A 24,159-nucleotide genomic window follows, 5' to 3' on the forward strand; every position below is an offset into this window, starting at 1 on the left:
GGCCAATGCTTGCATCAATTTAGACTTCCAATCTGTTAAGTCATGATTATCAGACACACATTTTTTTCAAAAATTCTTTCAACAGTCCATTCACTCACACAATCAGCCCAGCAGCCTGCGGATAATATGGAATGTGATAAATCCATTTGACATGTCGTTCTTATATCATCAATTTACCAATTTGTGATCTGAATTGGCGGGGCTCGGCCTTCATCCTAGTTAAACTCCAACAGATCTGTCAGATCAGGGTACATGTTGCTACTCCTTCTATCTTTGTTCTTTCTTTTCCTTTTCCTCACTCTCCTTACTTTCACCTCTTTGCCCGAGGATTCCTCAGACTCTGACACCTCAATCTCAACCACCTTAGCAGGTTTTCTGCGCACAACAGACTCAGATTCTTCAGCAGGTGGAGCCGATGTTGTGGGATGAATCGCCTCTAGCAACAGCTGAATCAAAGAATTTAATGGGTCCAGTTCAGCACCAAATCCTGCACAGTTAACTTTTAAGCCTCTCCTTTGACACATCTGTCTCAACTCATCAGTAGGCAATGCGTGTATCTCTGAAGCAGGCACCCCAGCATTAATCAGTGCCCTCCACAACATGTTACGTGGTGGACCCTGTTCATTTCTCCCCCGCTCCCTTTGCGGCCTGTGGACCGGAGTTTGTTGAACTCGTGGTCTGCATTCCTCCTGCTTGCCCCATTCTCCCAGATTCCCCAGCTCCAAAATCCGAGCCTTGATGGTTTCCATCGGGGCATCTGGAGCTCCCAGCATCACAGTAAGCATAGCTGCCCGATAATGCTGTGGGGCAGTTTTAATCAACTGATCTCTCACCACCTTCGGAACAGCCACTTGCTGATATCCAGCCACCATTCCCACTGGTAACAAATCACGCACACACAGCCTCGTCAGCCTCTGCACACACTCCTTTAATGTTAACCATGGTCCAGAGATTTAGGGCCAATCAGATACATTGGGACATGTTGCTCGTACTGCCTCAGACCACACGTCAAACAATGATCTCGCCTGATCCCCCAAATTTCTCACTTCTTGCCTATAATTAGCATTTACATTCCCATCAGTGCTCAGACCACCAAATGCCATGCTATCTCCGTGATCTATTTCGATCTGTTCTGCACCTTCGTCCAGCAGTCGAGCCACCCATAGATCAGTGGGTTCGCCCGGATGCTGCCTTAATTTTTTAGTGATATGAGCAACTTCATCCTGCGAGTAATCTTCTGTTATGGTCCGTGACACCGCCGGCGGCTGCGGCTGTTCCACCCATTCCATAACAGGTTGTCCCGCAGCATCAAGTACATCATTACCTTGAGCATCTATCCGCTGCCGAAAGGCTGCGGGTACATGCTGCTGCTCTCTTCTCCTTCGGACGACGGGTTTAACCCCCAATGGAGAGAAAGGACGTGGATCTGGAGGACCTCCAGAATCACTGTCCTCCTCATCGTCCCACATATTACCGTCCCAGCTTTCGGGATCCCAACCAGACCCCAATCCAGCTACAAACGAACAGACTTTTTTCAGAGGAAAACGGCGGGGCTTTTTCCCCTGTGTTTTCCTTGTTAACACAGACACCTGGGCCACAGCTTTTTCTGCAACACTGGTCATCTGTTCCAGCTGATTAGTCAGCATTTGCACATGCTGCCGATACAGCGACTCAGCAGACTGCAGCTCAGTCATTGCCTGTCTGTCTTTTAACTGCTGACTTTTTAATTGTTGGCCAGCTTCATACTGCTGCTTCCAAGCCGTGGCACAAATCCACAAGCGCCTCTGTAATCCGTCCACCGGAGCCTTTTTTTGCACCTCAATCTTCTGCAACACTGCCAATAATTCTTCGGGTCCCGCTGCCTCCAGCTGACCACCCCACGGCTCCGGTCTGCCCCCACCATCGCGCAAACACAGCGCTACCTCGTTACAGTGAGGAAGCTCCCATCCGGGTATTATCTCTTCCCCCTGAATTTTCTCATCTGAGTTCTTATTTCTCCTTTTAAACATATTTCTAAACATATTTGTGTATTGTAGTCTCTCCTCCAATCCTGCCGACAACGCCAAAATGTTTTATGAAATGTTTATTTCAGGATCGGGAGAGATCGGCAAACACAAATAAGGACTCAAACACTGTTTCTGTTAGAATATAAGGCAAACATTTATTATTATTCCCCACAGAATACAGCACATCAAAACAATTAGCTCTTCACACACGCAAAGTAGCAAGCATTAAAGCAACAGGCTTTCAAACAAACGTGACGCTCAACAGATTCTCAGAATCAGCTCTTACCATTGACACGAACTGGGAGCCCTCAGTCCTAGGTTAAGATCAGCGTTCACGATGCCGGTATCGACACACAAACTCACGGCAGACTCACCGGGCTAAGGGGAAGTCTCCTCTTTATATACTTGTAAACAAAGAGTCAGATGTGGAGCGAGAGTGGCCATCTCTCACTCAACAGCTGCCCTGCCTCCCTAAGCATGTTTCCAAAACATCAACCGTTCCCAGCACCTCAGCAGTGTGCGAAGCAAAATAATATGAGTGCTCTCAGAATACAGCAAATCAAACAAAATAAGAATACAGAACCAGTCTTTCCCACAACACACTGTCATAGGTTCCCACCACAAGTTAAAACAAGTTATAGCAAAATAACACATGTTGTTCTTAGTTTTATGTGAGCAACATAACAGGCATGAGCATGTATGTTGCTCTTAGTTTAAAACTAACCAGTTTTTCCCAAAATACATAGTCAAAGAACAAAAATAACTCTTTAATATATCAACATCTCATCAAGATGAAATTAGGAAACAGGGACAGTAATAGTTTAATTTATTTTTACATATTTATTAATATTTGAACAACAAAAATCAAGTGTAAAAGCTAGGAATGTGCCTCTCCACACTTAGAGGCACATTTCACATTTAGTATATCCTATTCAATTCAATTCAATTCAATTTTATTTATATAGCGCCAAATCATGAAACATGTCATCTCAAGGCACTTTACAAAGTCAAGTTCAATCATATTATACAGATTGGGTCAGATTATACAGATTGGTCAAAAATGTCCTATATAAGGAAACCAGTTGATTGCATCAAAGTCCCGACAAGCAGCATTCACTCCTGGGGAACCGTAGAGCCACAGGGAGAGTCGTCTGCATTGTACATGGCTTTGCTGCAATCCCTCATACTGAACAAGCATGAAGCGACAGTGGGAAGAAAAACCACCCATTAACGGGAAGGAAAAACCTCCGGCAGAACCGGGCTCAGTATGAACGGTCATCTGCCTCGACCGACTGGGGTTACAGAAGACAGAGCAGAGACACAACAAGACAGACAAAGAAGCACAGAAGCACACATTGATCTAGTAATCTGTTCTACATTAGATGGTAGTAGCGGGTGAGCCGTCTTCTCTGGATGATGTCACAGTTAACAGAACGCCAGACCAGGTGTACCTACTATGAAGAAAAAGAGAGAGAGCAAAAAGTTAAAAGCTGAAATGACGACAGTCATTTCAATGTAATACAATGCAAAACTGAAGAACAGTAGAAATCAGTAGAGTGAGAAAATTAGACCCTGATGTCCTCCAGCAGCCTAGGCCTATCACAGCACAACTATAGAGATAGCTCAGGGTATGAGCCACTCTAACTATAAGCTTTGTCAAAAAGGAAAGTTTTAACATTAGTCTTAAAAATAGATAGGGTGTCTGCCTCACGGACCAAAACTGGGAGTTGGTTCCACAGGAGAGGAGCCTGATAGCTAAAGGATCTGCCTCCCATTCTACTTTTAGAGACTCTAGGAACCAGCAGCAGACCTGCAGTCTGAGAGCGAAGTGCTCTGTTAGGAACATACGGGGTAATCAGAGCTCTGATATATGGTGGAGCTTGATTATTAAGGGCTTTATACGTTAGAAGGAGAATTTTAAATTCTATTCTTGATTTAACAGGAAGCCAATGAAGGGAAGCTAAAATTGGAGAAATATGATCCCTCTTGTTGATTTTCATCAGAACTCTTGCCGCAGCATTTTGAATCGGCTGAAGACTTCGAACTGCATTTTGTGGACTTCCTGATAGTAAAGAATTACAATAGTCCAGCCTTGAAGTAACAAATGCATGGACTAGTTTTTCAGCATCACTCCTGGACAGAATGTTTCTAATTTTGGCGATATTCCGGAGGTGAAAAAAGGAAACTCTGGAAACCTGTTTAATATGGGATTTAAATGACATGTCTTGGTCGAAAACAACACCAAGATTTTTAACTTTATTACCAGAGGCCAAGTTAATGCCATCCAGATTAAGGGATTGATTAAGAACTTTATTTTTTGAAGACTCTGGCCCAAAGATTACAACTTCTGTCTTGTCAGAATTTAAATGCAGGAAATTTAAAGTCATCCAGCTTTTGATGTCATCAAGACATGACTGCAGTCGAAGTAACTGATTGGATTCATCAGGATTTATGGATAAATATAGCTGAGTGTCATCAGCATAACAGTGGAAATTAATCCCATGCTGTCTGATAATTTTGCCAATCGGAAGCATATATATAGTAAATAGAATTGGTCCAAGGACTGAACCCTGTGGTACTCCACAAGTGACCCTAGAGTTTGAGGAAGATTTATTATTAACATGAACAAACTGGAATCTGTCCGACAGATAAGATTTAAACCAGCCTAATGCTTTTCCCTTAATCCCTACAGTATGCTCAAGTCTTTGTAGGAGAATATTGTGATCAACTGTATCAAATGCAGCACTGAGATCTAACAGGACAAGTATAGACACAAGTCCATTATCTGAGGCCATGAGAATATCATTAGTGACCTTCACCAGAGCTGTTTCAGTGCTATGATGAGCTCTGAAGCCTGACTGAAACTCCTCAAGTAGGTCATTACTTTGTAAATGTTCACATAGTTGATTAGCAACTACTTTCTCAAGAATTTTAGATAAGAAAAGAAGATTAGATATAGGTCTGTAATTTACTAACTCATCTTGATCAAGAGATGGTTTCTTAAGTAAAGGTTTAATAACAGCTACTTTAAAAGCCTGTGGTACATATCCATTTACCAAGGATACATTAATCATGTCTAAAATAGGACCACTGATCAGAGGGAATACCTCCTTAAACAACTTGGTTGGGATTGGGTCTAACATACAGGTAGAAGGTTTAGATGAAGCTAAAATTTTAGATAACTCAGAAAGCTCTACTGCTTTTAAACAGTTCAGACACTGCGCAGGTTCTAAGGATTCCTCCAATGCTGCCTCACTTACTGAGGATGAGGTAATCATGTTTGGGAGGATGCCAATTATTTTATTTTTAATGGAATCAATTTTATTTATGAAGAATCCCATAAAATCATTACTGCTAAGAGCTAAGGGAATGGATGGATCAACAGAGCTGTGGCTCTGAGTAAGTTTGGCAACTGTACTGAAGAGAAATCTAGGATTATTCTTATTCTCCTCAATTAATGATGAAAAATATGCTGCTCTAGCTCTGCGAAGGGTCTTGTTATACAACAACAGACTGTTCTTCCAGATTAGGTAGGATTCCTCTTGGTGTGTAGAGCGCCATTTTCTCTCCAATTTCCTAACATTGTGCTTCAAGGAACGCAGCTCTGAATTAAACCAAGGAGCCAGCTTCCTGTGAATAATCACCTTCTTTTTCAAGGGAGCTACATTGTCTAATGAAGAACGCAATGACGAAGTCATACCGTTTACAAAGACATCTATTTGTGAATTGGAAGAAACAACATTGCTGCTATCTGCAGGGCATTTCTGCAATCCGGAGGATATTAAAAAGGGGACAGACTCTTTAAGTTTTGATACAGCATTATCCGATAAAGATCTACTATAATGGAACCCTCTTTTGGGGGTGGAGAACTCAGTTAGATTAAACTCAAATGTTATTAAAAAATGATCAGATAGGACAGGGTTGTGAGGAAATACTGTTAATTCTTCACAATCAATGCCATATGTCAGAACAAGGTCTAAAGTATGGAGCCGAGAGTGCGTCGGTTCATGCACATTTTGAGCAAAACCAATTGAATCTAGGATAGTTTTAAAGGCTACACTAAGGTTATCACATTAATTGTAAGATTAATACAATTAATAAATCGATTGTGTTATTAATGGAAAACTAGAACTGTGTCTCTGGGCTGGGGCAAAGTGGTGGGGGTGGGAGTGGAGGGGTCAAGGGTGGTTAGCAGGGCTTTCCAATTTTGTGGGGCCCAAAGACCTCTGCCGCCCCCTAAGGTGAGAGTGACATGAGGAAAAAAACAGTAAATACAAACATTTAGCCTGTGCCTGTGGCTGTCGGTGGAGTCAGAGTTCCCCCACCTTTTCAAAAAAGGGCAACAAGTACTTATTCTGTTTACGTCTACATACCTAGGAGAAACAGGTTTTTCTGCGTTAACATCAAAAACAAGTAGTGGTCAAGCCTGCATGTAAAGGATGATATATGTTTCTTACTGTTAGCTGACCTGTGCATCTAAAAGAAGCAGATTAATTTCTCCCACTAATGGGCTATAAGCACAGCTCCACTACTTCCTGAACTTCAGCAGCTCCTTGGTTTACTGACTTTCATTACTGGACAAGCTGATTAATTCATTTGTGTCTGTCTGGTTACTGAGGTCAGACACATCTGGATTAATCAGTCTGCCCAGTAATGAAAGACAGGAAACAAAGTAGCTGCTGAGGTTTGCTTTGGGTGGTCAGCATGACTGGAAAAGTGCTATATAAGTTCAGTCCATTTACCATTTATGAAGTTCAGGACGAGGTGGAGCTGTGCATACAGCCCGTTTGGGAAGAAAAAATGGGTTGTGGTGATGTGAGGTGAAAAGGTGTTAAACATGTTCAAAGAAGCACAGACTTGGAAATCCCCTTGACATGAATGCAAGTGATCGTGTGTGTAGTGCAGCATGAGCATGTATAAACTTACATAAAGTGTGTATAACTACATTATGTGTATGGTAGTAGTTGATGTGCAAGTATATTATTTGCTCTTATATGGTGAGTTAACTCCGGTCAGTGAGTCAGCTGATGAATTCCGGCTTCGCCCTAGGGCAGCGGCTAGGCGTATAGCTCCGACCACTGGTGGACATTTTTCATAAAAGAAATGCTGCCAAACTCGCTAGAAATTAGTCATCTACCCAGCCGATCGGTACATGACTGCCAGCGCCTGCTGGAGATACGGCCATGTAGTGTTTTTGGACTTGTAGCCACTACTACGCTCAATTGTTTACGTGGCTTCGGAGTCCTCCGGGAACGAGTCCCAGAGGCCTACGGCGCTGCAGACTCGCCGAGCAGCTCACGCCGGAGGAGGGCCAAGCGAAAGTGATGCAGCCGGCCGAAGAAACGCGGTTGTTCACATGAGCCTGACACACCTGGAGGAGAAGAACACACACATACGGATGCTGTTCCTGGACTTCAGTTCAGCGTTCAACACCATCATCCCACAGCACCAGGTGGGAAAACTGGAACATCTGGAAAACTGGAACACACCCCTTCGCAACTGGCTGCTAGACTTCCTCACCAACAGACCTCAGTCAGTCCGGGTCGGACAGAACACCTCGATGTCATCACCCTCAGCACGGGCTCCCCTCAGGGCTGCGTCCTGAGCCCCCTGCTGTTCACCCTGATGACTCATGACTGCGTCCCCAGGTTCACCACCAATCACAACGTGAAGTTTGCAGACGACACAACGGTGGTGGGCCTGATCAGAGACAACAACGACCAGGACTACATAGAGGAGGTGGAGCAGCTGGTTGGCTGGTGCAGAGACAACAGCCTGAACGTGGAGAAGACAAAGGAGATCGTCAACTTCAGGAAGAACCGGCCACACCACGCTCCACTGCTCATCAACAGCTCAGCTGTGGAGGTGGTCAGCAGCACCAAGTTCCTGGGGTGCACATCACAGACAACCTCACCTGGTCTGTGAACACCACGTCACTGGTGAAGAGGGCACAGAAACAACTGTACTTCCTGCAGAGGATGAGGAGAGCCCACCTGCCCCCGCCCATCCTCACAACTTTCTACAGAAGCACCATAGAGAGCATTCTGACCAGCTGTCTCTCTGTGTGTTGTGGAGGCTGCGGTGCTTCTGACTGGAAGAACGTGAGGAGAGTGGTGAGGACAGCAGAAGGGATCATCGGGGCTCCTCTCCCCTCCATTAAGGACATTTCATCTCAGTGCTGGGTGTCCCGAGCCCGTAACATCATCAGGGACCCCTCACACCCCCACCATGGACTGTTCTCCCTGCTGCCTTCTCGGAAAAGGTTCCGCAGCATCCGCTGCAGGTCCACCAGGTTCTGCAAAAGCTTTTTCCCTGTTGCCATCAGACTGTTGAACTGCTGAACTATAAACAATAAACAATAAAACACAGCCGCAGACCGCAATCTGCCTTCTTGTTGGCGCTCCGCCAGTCCACGCCACGTGCTCGATAACTTCGCTGGACCGAAGATTACCGAAGCAAACTCATCCCTGCATTAATTATAGCAGGAGGTCGACTTAAAAAGTGCTTTTTGAATTGCCTCTGATCAAAGACTGAGAGCCGTTATCTCCAGGTGATCGAAAGAGGACCACGCTTTTGTTTTGGCCAAACGAAGCTTCTGAACACCCAGAGACGAAGGAACTTTCTCATCCCGTTCCCGTTGCCCGCACGCACCTGCGTTCGTCAAGACGCCACGTTACTTGGAGCGCTCCGGGACAGCCCCTGAGGCACCATAAGTAACGGGGTTTTCCCCTTTTATGTATTTTTCACCCACAAGGTGACCGTAGCGTGCCTAGGCAGGAGTAGGAATTTAGGTTAATGCTTGTTACTCCAAGATGGAGTGTTTTTATTTGCTGAATATTTTCTTTGTATGTGCATGCATTAGGGCTGGGCGATATGGCCTAAAAAAAAATCCCTGATTTTTTTCACAAAAAATCCGATTTACGATTTAAATCGATTTTCTCAACAGCCCCCAAATTCAGATGCAAAAGAAATAGTTGCAAAAATACTTGTTTATTTTGATTTCTCCCTTGGAGTTAAAGTGCAACCAATAACAATTAGCCAAAAAGGCAATGCCATTGTAAACTGTGAAAACATGACATGTACATGACACAACAACATTCAACAGCATCAGTTATCTGTACATAACAACATAGCATAGGGTACATTCTTAGCATCCTATCTACCACCTCTGGCTTTCTCCATGTAACAATGGTGCTAAAAAAAATTTTTATTTTGATTTCTCCCTTGGAGTTAAAGTGCTATCAACAACAACTAGCCAAAAATGCAATATGGCAGGCCCTGCCATTGTAAACTGTAAAAACATGACATGTAACCTTATGTAACATAACATTCAACAGCATCAGTTATCTGTACATGACAGCATAGGGTGCTTTTTTCTAAACATTTCTAAACATTCTTAGCCAGGAAGACAAGCCTATCTACCACCTCTGGCTTTAGACATGCCCGGTGGCATGTAACAATGCCCCCTCCCACACTGAAAACCCTCTCTGAGGGTGCACTTGTTGCTGGGATTGAGAGGTATCTTTTTGCCAGGACACTTAGCCTAGGAAAATTTGGTTGGTGGCGCTTCCACCACTCAAGAGGATTGGTGTCTGGGTCTACTTCAGGGGTCAATAAGTAAGATTTCAGCTCAGTCTCTATCTTTTCTGCCTCTGACTGGTTGGGAGATGACACTACATTCTGTTTGAAGAAGGCCGCTAAAGTCATCTTTTTCTTGGGTGGAGGCTGTGCATCTTCTTGGCGCACCTGCACAGCTGTGCCAGGCTGCTGTGGTGTACTGTTGTTGGCAGGAGCAGGTAGAGCCATCAGCTCAGCAACAACTCTTTTTTTGACTTCTTCCACCTTGTCTGGGTCAATGTAGGTTGTGCGGAACCTTGGGTCAACCAGTGAGGCCATGTCCAAGAGCTCATCTTTTACAGGGTCACTGTATTTGTCGTCCAGGTACCACATTATATTCCCTTTTATTGTTTTGGTGAGCTCTGTGTCTTCCTCCTCTGGCTCTAGGAGACTGGTTTTGAACAGATGGAGCACTGGTTTAATGTATGAAACACTGACATAGGATTCCCCAGAGAGTGCATCAGTGAACTCTTGGAGTGGTTTCACAGCTTTATTTACCGACTCCAACACATCCAAATCTTGCCAAGTGGGCACAAGATGGCGACTTTTCTTGTCCGAACCCAGGACACGGACTAGAGCCTTCTCCCGTTCGAGGAATCTCTCAATCATTCTTTGGCGTGAACCCCATTTAGTCGGGGACTCTGTTATCAGCTGATGAGTGGGTAGACCAAGCTCTGCCTGTACTTCGCTCATGTCCCTTCTTTTTTTCCAGCTGTAAGAAAAGGCAGACACAGCCTTTTTACAAACCCCAACAGCATGATTGATCCATGGGTCCTTCACACCATTCTCTGTAGTAAATAAAAAATACATAGGCCTAATTAAAACACATTTTAGGAGAACATACCACTACATTCACAAACTTGTCTTGCTTCAATTTCTGTACAATATGAATGCACATGCACAAAGGGCACACACTCATTCATTCACACACACACATACACTTCTGTATACCATTATGATTAGATAGATAGATTAGATTAATCAAAATGTATTAATTCATACATTTTGTCATAATATTGGCTTGATGGATTAATTACATGATGCATTACTTAGATTGTCTTGCTAAAGTAAAAAATGTCACTTGATGGATAGCCATTAGACTTACCGATAACATTGTGCAATATGTGTCCAAAGCACTGCAGGTTAGGTCACGCATTGTCCTTAAGAGCTTTGATCATGTTGCTGCCGCTGTCAGTAGTTATACAAATGAGTCGGTCTTCGGCAAGGTTCCATGAGTTGGGGGCATCTCTTAGCCCCTGGGCTACAATTTCACCCATGTGGTCCTCTGGAAAGTATGCCGTTTGAAGGCAGACGCTCCGCAAAGTCCAGTCATTGTTAATGAAGTGCACAGTGAGACTCATGTACGGTTGCATCGTCCGACTTGACCATAAATTTGTGGTGGCAGAGTAAGAGGACACATCTTCCAACTCTTTTTTGACCCGTTGTTTTGTGCTATTATATAGATTGGGCAAGGCAATGTCGGAGAAGTACTTTAAGCTAGGTAGCACATACCTGGGGTCCAAAACTTTAAGCATGTTAATGAACCCCGGCTTTTCCACCGTATATATTGGTACCATATCCTTTGCTATATACATAGCAATCGCATCTGTAATGGCTTTCCAGCGGGCCGAATTCTTGTCATATGGGATGCAGTTTGAAAATGTTTGTGGTACGGTGGACTGTATTTTAGCGGCTGTGCGTGTGGTGCTTGGGGTGCTGCTGTCTTTTTCATTCCGCTGCGCGCAACATTTCTCCCATTCGACAGAATGCTTTTTGAGGTGCTGCAGTAAATTTGTCGTACTGCTGCCTTTGCTAGCAACAGACTTCATACATACTTTGCAGCGGGATGTTGTCTGGTCTAAATCTGACCTCACAAACGCAAACCAATTCCAAATGACAGATGACACAGTGCCTTTCTTCGGAATGAGTTCTTCCCTGCTTGCTGCCATGTTGTCACTCACTATTTGGTAAATGCGCGCTCTATGCGGGGGGAGGGAGGGCTGCCTTCGTTTACGATCGGCCATTTCCGACGTGTGATGTCAGTTCAAGAACACCGAGAATGCGCAAAGCGAACTTGCATAGAAACACACAGGCGTTTACAATGTACAGCCGGTACGGCGAACAAGGATATACAGATGTTTTCCAGTATCTTCTTTCACACACCAAATCTGCTGATCCACGTCTACTTTGAGCAAGTGCTTTAAAAAAAAATCGCCGGAGTCAGCGGGATCCAGCTCACGGTTGATCCGGTTAAAGGACTCCGATTTCGGCCAGCATCTCTCAGCTGCTCCCTTCTCCCATACGCGGTGGGACCGTCAACAAATCTGATTTGATTTTTGTTTCTCAAGAGTGGTCTGCTGACTCCGCGGAGCTTGAATGTCCAATGTCAAGCCAACTTCACCGCGGTCTAGTGCAGGCTAAAAAGTAGCGCTTACATACTTGGCTGAAGGATCAAAAGGTCCGAAAGAAATGGGATAAATTCGTAGAAGAAACCCGAAAAGACTGGATTGCCGGCAGTGACAAAAGTGTTTTATGCAATTCACACTTCACGAGCGATGATTTTGAGGGGTACTTACAGTGGAGCATGGGCTCTATGTCTTGGGCAGCGTTAGATATAGTCTCCTCAGGTTCACCTTGTTCAAACTCCGTTTCCTCGTATATATATTCGGTATCGGAGTCGCCGATGCTTGAGGTGGAGTTTGTAGATGTATCAGACATTTTTATTTATTTTTTTGTACATAGCGTAAGAGTTATTAAGTAAATTTAATAAATCGGTAGCGAAAGTCGTAGTGTTATTGCCGGATGCAAGGTACTAGTTCTGTTTGTGACGTCACATTCAGCAGCAGCCGATTGAGGAATGCTCGGCTCTTTCGCTTATACAGCAAGTTTTATCGAAATTACTTCCAAACGGCGCACATAATTCACATATAATATACATTTGTTTACTCTGGTGACTATTTGCATGCATCTGAGTTAAAATACATCATTCAGTCCAAGAGTTAGACTTTAAAGAGAAAACCGATTTTCATTCAAACAAGTCGACGTGAACTACACACTCGAGTTAATCCATAAAATCGGTTTATCGCCCAGCCCTAGCATGCATTTTGAAAGTGATTTTGGCTGTGTTGATTTGTGATTCACAAGTGACTCTGCCGCGGGTCGATTTTCCATCCTCTTTTTCCCTCTCTCCTGTTCTATCTTTGCTCCCCCTCTTATCAGCGGCGAAATCTTTTTGTTAAAACTTAGTTTGCGGTCTTTCTTTAAACTCCAGCTGCTCCCTCTCTGGCCAAGGCATTGCCCCACTTTAGCGTACGCGCTGACTGCATCATTAGGACCTCCCCTCACACATCACGCAAGGTTGTAGGCCCTACGTTATCATAGTCGCCATCTTGGGAGGGTGTCACGTAGTTAAACTAACTAGCGGTTGTGAAAACCTTGAGGCGTCCGTCTGGATTCTCAAGGCGGTTTTCTGCCCCTCAATGCTGCGATGTCAAATGCTGACATCTTGAAATGTGATGTTTAAACAACTGAGTGAACTAAGATTTGCTATTTCTTATTTTGAGTCCATTTTTGACCTTTATTTCCACATATATTTTGCATGTTTAGGTTAGTAGCGAGTAGTGTTCCAAGGTTGTTGAATCAGAATTACTGTAACAGGGAATTGCCTTTGGTTTAATAAAACAACTGTGGAATAGTAATTGTTTGTGTTCATTCCAATTCACAGTTGCATGGTTATTCAGAATTCAGAACTACTCCCTTTTCGGAGTTAACATCCAATATTAACACAGAGACATTTTCATTGGATTGGTGATAAAAGGGTAACGGTTTAAACTCTAATTGAAGTTATAAGTGAGTTATCACCGTTGCTGGATAAATCTGATCGGTCAGAGTCCGATCAGACCATTTGTTCCAGCACAACTGAGTTCATAAATTATAATTAATATAATAATCATATTCAATCAGCTTCTGGCATAACACATGTCAATGTTTTATCACTTGAACTTTATTAATAGTCTTCTAAGTACATTTTTCTACCTTCTCGTCATCAGTGTTTTCCTCCACTCACATTTACTTTACTTTTTGTCTTCCTATCTTCTTCCTCTCTCCTCTTTTATCAACCTTACATTATTCTAAAACAGAGACATTATATTATTAAAATCACTTCCAAAAACATTAGAATGTAAAACATGAAAACTTCCAATTAATATGTTTTATTATCTCATCTGATTAAATACTAAAAATACTAATTACCACAATATTTGGAGCTACAAGCAAAAACAACATAATAAATTGACATTAAACAGGTGGTTATCTCTGACTCCATCATTGTCAGATTATGCAGATCTTATCTCATTCAGTTACTGACTCCTATTTTTTTCATGAGGAACTTTCATATATCCAAACTGAGTAGTAGAAAGGCTAAAGTCTGGAAGTCTATGCTTATAAATCCCAACCATAAATCAACAAAACAACTTGTAATAACTCTACTTATAATAACTATCTGAAATATAAACTAAAGGTCACCAATCAGTTCTAAAACATCTTTAGACAAACCCTTGTTGATCCCTGGAGAACCACAGTACCAGATTAGCGCATTACAAGAAGTTTTCAATCATTCTGTTACATTTTATCTGAGTGTCTTTACTCATGCGAGCAGCAACTCGTGGTCTTGTCTTACTTTTTATTGATTATTTATTAACCTGGACACGAACCAAACATTTATCACAGGATCAGCCCGATCCAAATAAAATTAATCGATTAACACACTTACCTTGACACAGGGCAGCTCCGCATCAATTGACAACAAACTTCCACTTCTTCTTCTTCTGTTTTAGAAGTGGTGCGCTCTTCTTCTTCTTCATGTTTTAATGGCAGCTGACATCCAAAAGCATCATTACCGCCCATCTAGTGATGCGCTCTGTTCCTCGTCTTTATGTTAACAGCAGCGCAACCAGCTACCGTAACACCGGTTTCTGCGCACAACAGCTCTACCGTATTAACAGTCTACACGCAACATTTTCCCCCTCGGTAAAATCGGGGACATTTCCAGAGACAGCTTTAGCCGGGGACCGGTGGTCCAAATCGGGGACTGTCCGCGGAAATCGGGGACGTCTGGTCACCCTAATCAAGAGCCACTACGCACAGATGAATCCTACACATGGGCTACAGGTGTCTCACCTGGGCTGAGAGAAAGAACTGGATTGTTCCTCAGTGGTCCAAATCCTCTTCATGAAGGTAAAATTTGCATTTCATTTGAAAATCAAGGTCCCAGGGTCTGCATGAAGAGTGGAGGGGATCAGAATCCATATCGCTTGAAGGCTGCTGGGACGTTTCCACAGTCAGTGGTGATCTAGAGTGCCGTGATCTCTGCCGGTTCTGGTCCACTGGGTTTACTGAAGTCCGCAGTCAACACAGCCATTGAGTGAGACCTTTTAGTGCACTTGCTGATATAATTTTCCAGCCCACGCTGCCAAAGGTATCAAAAGCTGCTTCAGTGACCATGGTGTTCACTGAAGCTGGAGTAGTACCAAAACTAGGATGAGAGATTCCCGAACCAACAATGCAGATGACCTGAAGGCAGCTATAAAGCAACCTGGGCTCCCTGCACACATCACCAGAACCACAGCCTGATCGCCTCCATGCCACGCCGCACTGATGCAGTGATTGATGCTTAAACAGCACCAACCAAGTAGAGTGGATAGAAATTATTTTTTCAGAAGCCTAACATTTCTGTTTAAAATGTAACTTTTTATTGATCTTAAGTAACTTGAATTTCCTGAGACGGAATTTTTGGTTTCCAATTTTGTAAGCTATAATCATCCAAATGATGAGAAATAAAGACTTAGAATATCAGTTCAATTCAGACAACTTTATTAATCCATTGGGCAAATCATTTGTTGCATGCCAGTCAATACATTCAGCTCCAACATGTATCTATTAACTAAAATCTTTACCTGAACAAAAACACACTAAGTACTACAAAAGATAAACAGACACAACAAAAAACCTTTAGGTGTCATCTAGATTCAGCAGACTGATGGCAAAGGGAATGAAGAAGTTAAAGTAGCGATTCATTCTGGACTTGGGCACAAATCTCCCTGATGTTGAAGAATCCTGGAGCCTTATTCAGACTTTAGTCTTTTACTAATCGCCCATTAACCCACAGATAATGGAAACCAGATAATCAGATCTGTGTTTACATCACACTTTAACTGATAATCAAAGACAGAAGTCCGCAGTCTCAACCTTCTCATTGTGAATGCTGCTCACCTCCAGCGCTCCTTGGTTTTTGAGTCATCAAGGAAATTGTCTTGGCAGCATTCATCACAGATTATCAATTAAAATCTGCAGCTGTATTTTGTTAAAAACAAAAGAAGAATCCATCTGTAAATGAAAAACCTTTGCCTGTGACTTTGTACAAGCACTAATCTACCCATGGTAGGTTATGCATTATCAACACCTTTACCCGACTGGGAAGAAAACAGTTTGCAGTCTATACAGGTAACCATCAGGTCCTTTAGAACCTTTTTTAAAACCTTCATAACCAGAGACAAAGAAGCAACTGCTCTGAAGTCACGTCATTTCCTGTTTAGATTTAGGAATAGAAATGGGATTTTAGGTATTTGGCCACGTTTGAAGCCCATTTGAGACTCAACTCAACTCAACTCAAACTTTATTTATAAAGCACATTTAAAACAACCGGGGTTGACCAAAGTGCTGTACAGATAAAAGATAAAAACTGAATGCTAAAATACATAAATACAATGCAAAAAGAAAAATTCAATGCAGATAAAAATATAATAGGATAAATGTTTCAATTTAAATAAAATATTAAAATAAATTATAATTTGCCAAATGTCCACCTAGACTTGATTAAAAGCCAGGGAAAAGAAATGTGTTTTTAGAGAGGATTTAAAAACCTCCAAGGAGCCTGCCGATCGAATATGCCAAGGCAAGTTATTCCAGAGTCTCGGTGCCGCTGCCATAAAGGCGCGATCACCTTTGGTTTTAAGTCTGGTTTTAGGCATGGCCAGTAGCAACTGATTAGAGGATCTCAGTGTTCTGGCCGGAACATGGATTCTGAGAAGCTCAGTCAAATACTGGGGGGCTAGACCATTAAGAGCTTTAAAAACAAACAATAAAATTTTAAAATCTATTCTAAAAACAACCGGAAGCCAATGCAGCGAGGCTAGAACGGGTGATATGTGGTCACGTTTACGTGTGCCAGTAAGGAGACGGGCAGCTGCATTTTGTACCAACTGCAGACGGTGTAAAAGTGAGTGGTCCAAGCCAGCATATAATGAATTACAGTAATCTAATCTTGTATTAATAAAAGCATGGATTACAGTCTCCAGATCTCTGCGTGGCAGGTACCCTTTCACTTTTGATAAAATTCTTAACTGGTAAAAACTGTTTTTTACGACCGAACTAACCTGGCGATCGAATTTCAACCTATCATCAAATATTACACCAAGATTTTTTACTGATGATCGAATGTTAGGTGTAAGAGGGCCCAAGGAGCCAGGAGGAAAAACTGCTGGACTACAACCAAATGTAATAATTTCGGTCTTATTTTCATTTAGATTAAGGAAGTTTGAGGTCATCCAAGATTTTACATCGTTTAAGCAGTCAGAAAATGACTGTACAGGGTTGTTGGATTTTGGAAGGAAAGTAGATCTGAACATCATCAGCATAACAATGAAAAGAAAAATTATGTTTCCTGAAAATTGATCCTAATGGTGACATATATAGAAGAAAAAGAATAGGTCCAAGAATGGAGCCTTGGGGAACCCCAGACCTCAAAGGAGCTGAAGATGAGGTGAATTCACCTAGCTGCACTGAAAAGCTCCGATCAGTCAAATAAGACTGGAACCATGAGAGAGCAGATCCTGTAATGCCCGCCCACTGCTCAAGTCGCGTTAAGAGGATCCCATGGTCCACAGTGTCAAAGGCAGCTGTAAGATCAAGGAGCACTAGCATAACAGGATTTCCTGAGTCAACAGTCCCCAATAAGTCATTAAAAACTCTCATCAGTGCTGTCTCAGTGCTATGAAAAGGTTTGAAGCCAGATTGAAACTTCTCATTTATATCATTGGCTACTAAGAATGATACAGTTTTGTGGAAAAAACGCTGAGCTGGTTAGCACATAAGTAGCATCAGGGCCTGCGGATTTCTCCTCATAAGAATCTTCCTTATTAAGGATGTAACATAATACTGAGGCATGGTACTTTAATGTTCTGGGATTTAACTGAACCTTTAAAAAAAAGTTCTTCATGGACAATTCTGTTCTTTCAGACCAGACGGTTTTGATACCTTCTTGCTTTGAGTGTTCCTCCCCTTAAAACTATAGTTGTTGAGAAACTCTTTGATATGCTGGGTAAAATGCTCCTTCCATCCTGACAGTAGTCAATACATTATGTTTTCAGAAAAAGGAGGTTAAAAAAACAATCTCTGAACGCTGCAGGCCTGGAACAACTGTGACCAATCACTACTGTTCGTTCCTAATGGCAGGTTCAGGCCAACCACATTGCAGGCCGCCTATCTCTACCATTCTGTGGTTGAGAGGCGGGGTCCACCCTAGACTGGTCGCCAGGCCATCACAGAACAACACAGGGGTGCACCGAACAAACAACCATGCATGGATACACACATATACCCATAGACAGTCAGAGAGAGCCATTAATCTGACAGCCATGTTGTTGATGGTATTAACATGTCTTCCTTTAAATCTTCATCAGATGTTCGAGCAGAATCTGCAAGTTGCTGCCCAGATAGATGGAGACTTCAAGGAGCAGGTTCTTAAGCTTTGTCTGAAACAGATGAATTCTTTCCTTATGAGGTACTTTCATCAAATACTTTAACAGCATGAGATGTAAATATTTCGACATGGTTGCTGGTGGAGCTAACTGGTGTTCCATGTAGGTATCGCGAGGAGGTTGTTGCCTATAAAGAGGAACATCTGAAAGACAGACAACTGCCTCAGTGTTACATCCAATATATGATTGCCATCATAAACAACTGTCAGACATTCAAGTAAGATTTCACTTTCTACATCGACTGATGTGGATTGAAAAGGGTCCTTTAGCCACTGTGGCATAATGGGAAGCATGTTTGTCCAGTCTTAGGCTTCACCATACTGGAAAATCCTGTTATTTCAGTATTATTGTATATTATTGCCATGATTGGTTGGGAAGAATCCACATTTTCTCCATTTAAATGCTCACATCACACCATGTCTGGGTTTGTATTTGCTTGAAAAATTCTGCATTTTAATGAGTAGTGAAAGGTATCACAGCTGGCCTTTTCAGACATTAGCCTCATCGGCCCAATTCAGAGGTGATCAAGCTCAGGTCCCAGTCCCTAATAATTTAAATATGAAAGTTATAAATATGTGTAAGTTTTCTGTTTCAGTGATATTTTTTCCCCCCGGGCTCCTCAGAGAGTCCATCAACAGTCTGAAGAGGAAGTACTCTCAGTCCTCAGAGCCCTTTGACAGCGACATTGCAATTGAGAGGACCCTTGGTGAAGTAGTGAAGGAGGGCTGTCAGTTTCTGTTGGATGAAGTCTTCTTGGACCTTGAGGTAAGAACTACTGGCTTTAAACTGGGCCAGTTGGACTGTTAGGTTAAGCCCAGAGACGTTTCTTATTGTTGAGTTTGATGGTTGGGGCTGTAATTACTGCTTTGTTGGTGAAATGCACTTAGTTTTGGTTTCCTGATGAAATCAAACATGTCATTTTTCGCAAATGGTTACATTTCCTTCTAACCTGGTGCAAGTCTTTTTAAAAGGTAACCAGCATACTTTACAATTCACTTCCCTATGTTTGTAAACTTATGAAATGTATCTTCAGACAGATTAGAATGTTAATTTGAATTGAAAAGTACTGTTCTTTCTATAGTTCCTGTGATTTTGAACAAAGAACTCCAGTGAGTTGGTGTTCTTGCATCCTGATGGTTCCTGGTTTCTTGCTCATCAGCCCTGCTGCGAAACAACATGGTTCCTTTGTCACTTGACTAATAGTCCCTCTCCCTGCAGAGAGGTTATTGTGGCTCATGAGTTGACTTCTGCTTTGTTCTGCAGTTATCACGCCTTTCTGATGATCCCCCTACATGTGACTGTTTTTGTTTTTCATTAACCAGAATCACCTGAATGAGCTGTTGACAAGGAAGTGGCTGGCAGGTTCTCATTCTGTGGACACCATCTGTGTGACAGTGGAGGACTACTTCAATGACTTCAACAAGGTCAAGAAACCTTTCAATCAGGTAGGCAGAGGTTGACAAAGGATTTATTTAGCAGTTGAATTAAATGTGTGTGTTTTTGGTATGGTATGAGTGAGATATAACCCAGCCTATGGAAGTAGGTCGTTCCTCCTTTAAAAAGCTCTGACCTGCTGGATGTGCTGTTTGTAGGACATGACCAACGAGGCCTTGCGCAGGGTGGTGGTAGAGTACCTGAAAGCAGTCATTCAGAAGCGAATCACCTTTAAAAATGCTGACGAGAGGAAAGAGGGAGCAGAGAGGATGATCAAAGAAGCAGAACAGTTCAAGTTCCTCTTCAAGAAACTGGCAGCGGTGAGTTCCCTGCTCCACGTCTTTACACGCTTTTATTCCTGCTAAGCACTAGCATTTGAGAGACATGGCCCTGCTAGAAAAGATTTCAGTGTACAAACGTTGGTTTGCTCTGCTCTTTAGATTTAAATTCAGGGATATGATGTGGATAAAGGGTGAGAATACAGTAAAGACCAGAATGGGCTCAGAACACTCTAAAACTCCCAGGTCCTGCCTCCGCTTTAGACATTAAAACCCTGGAAGGTGCAGGTACCCCGCTATACTGGGACAGCATGATAAGTTCATCCAGAGAAGATAGAGCAGTGTCTTTCAGGGCTTGGCTAGAGAAAAAAAAATCACATCACAATCTAAAGACCAAAAAAGAAAGCGGAAGCTAAAAGATGTTCGGCATGACTGTGGGTTCAGTTCCTGCAAACAGTAATGGCAGCTGAGGAGGGCCAGTTAAATCCTTCTGCTCCCACCATTGTATCGGTAGTGTCTGTTGCAATGAATCAGAAATACTTTAATAATCCCAGATGGATCCATCAACCATACATCACAAACATTTCGGGGGAACAATTTACTGAGGCCTTGCTGCCGATGACCCCGCCTGACGCGGTTACCATAGCGCGCTGCCTTTAACTCTGTGGAAAGATAGGAGCCGCATTTGGGGAGGGAGAGGGAAAAAAAGACATATTTCACACTTTATCCTATTCCAGGATACAGTTTGAGATATCAAAAAAACCTTGCACAAGAAAAGCACATATGACGAGACAGCATTTATGGAGGGTTAACCTTGGAGACTAGTCTCATGAAGTTCATATATTTTAGTGGGCATCAGTTATGTGTGTGTGTGTGTGTGTGGGTGAGAGATGTTTTCTTTTTTTTTTCATGAAAGCTGTCCAGAGGGCCATTGTCCTTGATATGATGGAAAAGTTTATCAACCGGCGCCACAGTTCAGAACACATCCACAGATGTCCGCGGGGAGGAGGGAGTAGGGGGAGCAGCTCTGAGCTGTCTCGCCATAACATCCAGGGGAGTTTTTTGATAAGGGGAAGCCTAATCCAAATACACAATTTGTTATGAGAACAAGCTGCACCAACTTTTCCGCCAGCTTTAAAGTACTTTCATCGCTGGCTCCACGTGGCGAATCCAATATTCCAAATTTGTTGGGCTTTGTTCCACATTTCACATCCAGATTTTAACCCATCTCTCATCTGTGTTCAACCACTGTAGCCAGCCTGAATTCCAGCGCATCCAGCTTGCGGCTCTGCTCCTCCAACTTACGGGTCTTCTCGTTCACGGCCTTAGTGATTGCATCATATGCACCCGGTAGCTTGATTAAGGTCATAATTGCTACCGACATCCGCTGAATTTGCCGATACATAAAAAATCCATCGATTCCAATTAGCAGAAATCCAAGTATCATGAATCCAAACATGTATATGTCTTCCACGTCCTCGACTGACAAAAGTGAAACACACACCATTTTCCACCTGTTCCAAGAATCTAGGGTGTATCCCACAAAATGTGTCCCATCAGGACAGGACGGGTCCTCTTTTCTCTGCCTTCCCGTCGCATAAATCTGACCCAATCTGTATAATATGATTGAACTTGATTTTGTAAAGTGCCTTGAGATGACATGTTTCATGATTTGGCGCTATATAAATAAAATTGAATTGAATTGAATTGAATTGAAATAGCATTGAGAGACCAGCTGACCAGATCCATGGTTTTCAGAGTTCGGGTGATATGAAGAAAGTGCTCAGGAAGACAAAAAAACAGCAGCAGTGTGGGGGGTGTGGGGGGGGGCAGAGCTGGAGCAGAGTGAAAAAGCGACTGTCTCCGAAGTGAGATAGAACAGTGATTGTTTAACTCCATTTTCCACCTGTAGGGCGAGAACACAGACCGCCTCTGTGGCTCCATCACTGCCATTGCTGAAGTGTTCAAGCTGACCGACCCCACACTACTCTTCCTGGAAGTCACCACCCTGGTCTCCAAATACCCTGATATCAGGTGGGCCCAACACACGCACACCGCCACTGTTTCTGCCGAGGTTCAGGTCCCAACCTTTGAACCCTTCTGTCTGAAACACTGAATAAACACTAATGGTTCCCCTAAAACCACCAAGAAACTGTAGCAGCACTTAGACCAATCCTTTTGGTCTTACTGTGAAGCAGTAACTTTTTCAAACATCTATATACCAGGACTCCAGCTACGAGACAACCTCTATTACGGGAACCACAATGAGTAGAACAGTCAGTCCTCAGCCCTAAACGCTACAGCAGCTGTCTAAAGTTGTTAGAAACTCAGACACAAAATGATGTGCCGCATCTGAGCCGCAAGGTTAGTTTATGCTGCTCTCCAATTTCAACAACATCTGCAGACTAACAGTCTGCAGATATTAAGAGATAATTACTTACATTATCTCTGAATACTAAAATCGGATCCAATCTGTATAATCTGATTGAATTTGACTTTGGAAAGTGCCTTGAGATGACATGTATCATGAGTTGGTGCTATATAAATAAAATTGAACTGAATTACTGCAAGAGAGCCAGAAAAGCATGTTTCTGTCTAAACCTGTTGTTTAGGGACTTGTTCTCCATACCACCTTTTAAAGGTTCTCGATGAGAAGTTTCAAAATGTCAACAGTGTAACTAGTTTTTAAAGGCCTTTCTCTCTATCCACAGGGAGGATCACATCCAGGCATTGCTCGCTGTGCGCGGCGATGCCAGCAGAGAAATGAGGCAAATGATCATTGGGACCCTCAGTGAGAACAAAGTATCCTACTCTGGTTCCACACAACCCATATTCAAAGACATTACTGTGCCCACCATCACCATGACAACTATGACCACCATGACCTCCATGGCAACTGCAAAGCTGCTCAAATAAAGCAAGACAGCCTGACGCCAAACCTATGTTAAATCACGATAACACAATGAAAGCTATTTTTTCAAACAGTATCTGTGATCATTTGGCTTGTTCTCATCTGATTTCCTTCTACTCTTTGTATCGTTTAAATAAAAACTTGACCCGTGCTTCCTTTAAAAACTCCTTAGAACTCAATAAAAGCTGACCAATAAACTGGCCTGCCCTTTGTCTACTTATTAGTGAAATCCTTAGCGATGCCCCTGCTGCTCCAGTTTCACATTTCTCATCACATTACACAGGTAATGTGAAGATTCTGTTGAACACAAACAGGTCCATCTGCATTCGTTGCCGCTCTGTTGTTGATGCAAAGGCTTAGAAACACAACAAGTAGATGTTAAAAGGGCATAGGGAAACAATCCTTGACAGCCAACAAATCCAGCTTGCTCCTAAGCAACACTATCTGTTTTACTCAGTGATATGAACATCACTTTTTAACTTTTATTTAATGTTTCTCTTTGTATTTGCATTGTATTGCCTCCACTTGAAAAAGAATCTGGAAAAAATGTTTACTGCTAACAGAGGCAGTTCACATAATTCTTATTAGATTGATGCTTTTTTTAAGATGGAAATGTTTTGATCATACCTGAAGTTTTTACTAGCTTCACTTTCACGATACAGTGATCATACACAGACCCCATCACCTTCAGTCTGCTGAAAGGAAAGTGGCCAGCATCTTAAACAGGTTTTAACTCTACATTTGGAGATCCACCATCAGTCTATTGTTCCTTATTGTTTATCATACGATCTTAAACTTGTTACTGTTTCACCGTGCTGTGTCTACGGTGAAGCACCCTCGGTGGACCCGGTTTGTTTTACCCAGTCAGGCGACCCCCACTTACTTATTACCTTGAATGTAGGACGCATAAAACAGACAAGTATGCTTTTAGTTATATTTTATCTAGGTAAAGACAGAGAAATAGTTACAGTCACACCAGCGCTGATGGGCCCCTGATCGGCAGGAGGCCTCGAGTGCTCATCACACAAACATTATAAAGGGATCTCGGGACACACCCATACAAGGGTGGTACACATCCAAACTGTGACATGGACATG

General features: G+C 42.7%; 1 protein-coding gene across 5 annotated transcripts in view; it reads left to right on the forward strand.

Annotated features, from left to right (window-relative positions):
• The window catches only part of exoc3 (exocyst complex component 3), a 75,685-nt gene extending 52,423 nt beyond the window's left edge, over nucleotides 1-23,262 (forward strand). For all 5 annotated transcript variants that reach the window (XM_036137814.1, XM_036137813.1, XM_036137815.1 and 2 more), the window contains 7 exons: nucleotides 18,362-18,462; nucleotides 18,546-18,656; nucleotides 19,063-19,204; nucleotides 19,762-19,884; nucleotides 20,032-20,193; nucleotides 22,064-22,185; nucleotides 22,863-23,262. In XM_036137814.1, coding sequence (XP_035993707.1) covers nucleotides 18,362-18,462; nucleotides 18,546-18,656; nucleotides 19,063-19,204; nucleotides 19,762-19,884; nucleotides 20,032-20,193; nucleotides 22,064-22,185; nucleotides 22,863-23,067 — 966 coding nt within the window. In that variant the 3' untranslated portion in view covers nucleotides 23,068-23,262. The remainder of the gene's footprint in view (nucleotides 1-18,361; nucleotides 18,463-18,545; nucleotides 18,657-19,062; nucleotides 19,205-19,761; nucleotides 19,885-20,031; nucleotides 20,194-22,063; nucleotides 22,186-22,862) is intronic.
• The last annotated feature ends 897 nt before the right edge of the window (nucleotides 23,263-24,159 follow it).

This window comes from Fundulus heteroclitus, chromosome 6, assembly GCF_011125445.2.
Source record: "Fundulus heteroclitus isolate FHET01 chromosome 6, MU-UCD_Fhet_4.1, whole genome shotgun sequence".
Taxonomy (NCBI): Eukaryota; Metazoa; Chordata; class Actinopteri; order Cyprinodontiformes; family Fundulidae; genus Fundulus; species Fundulus heteroclitus.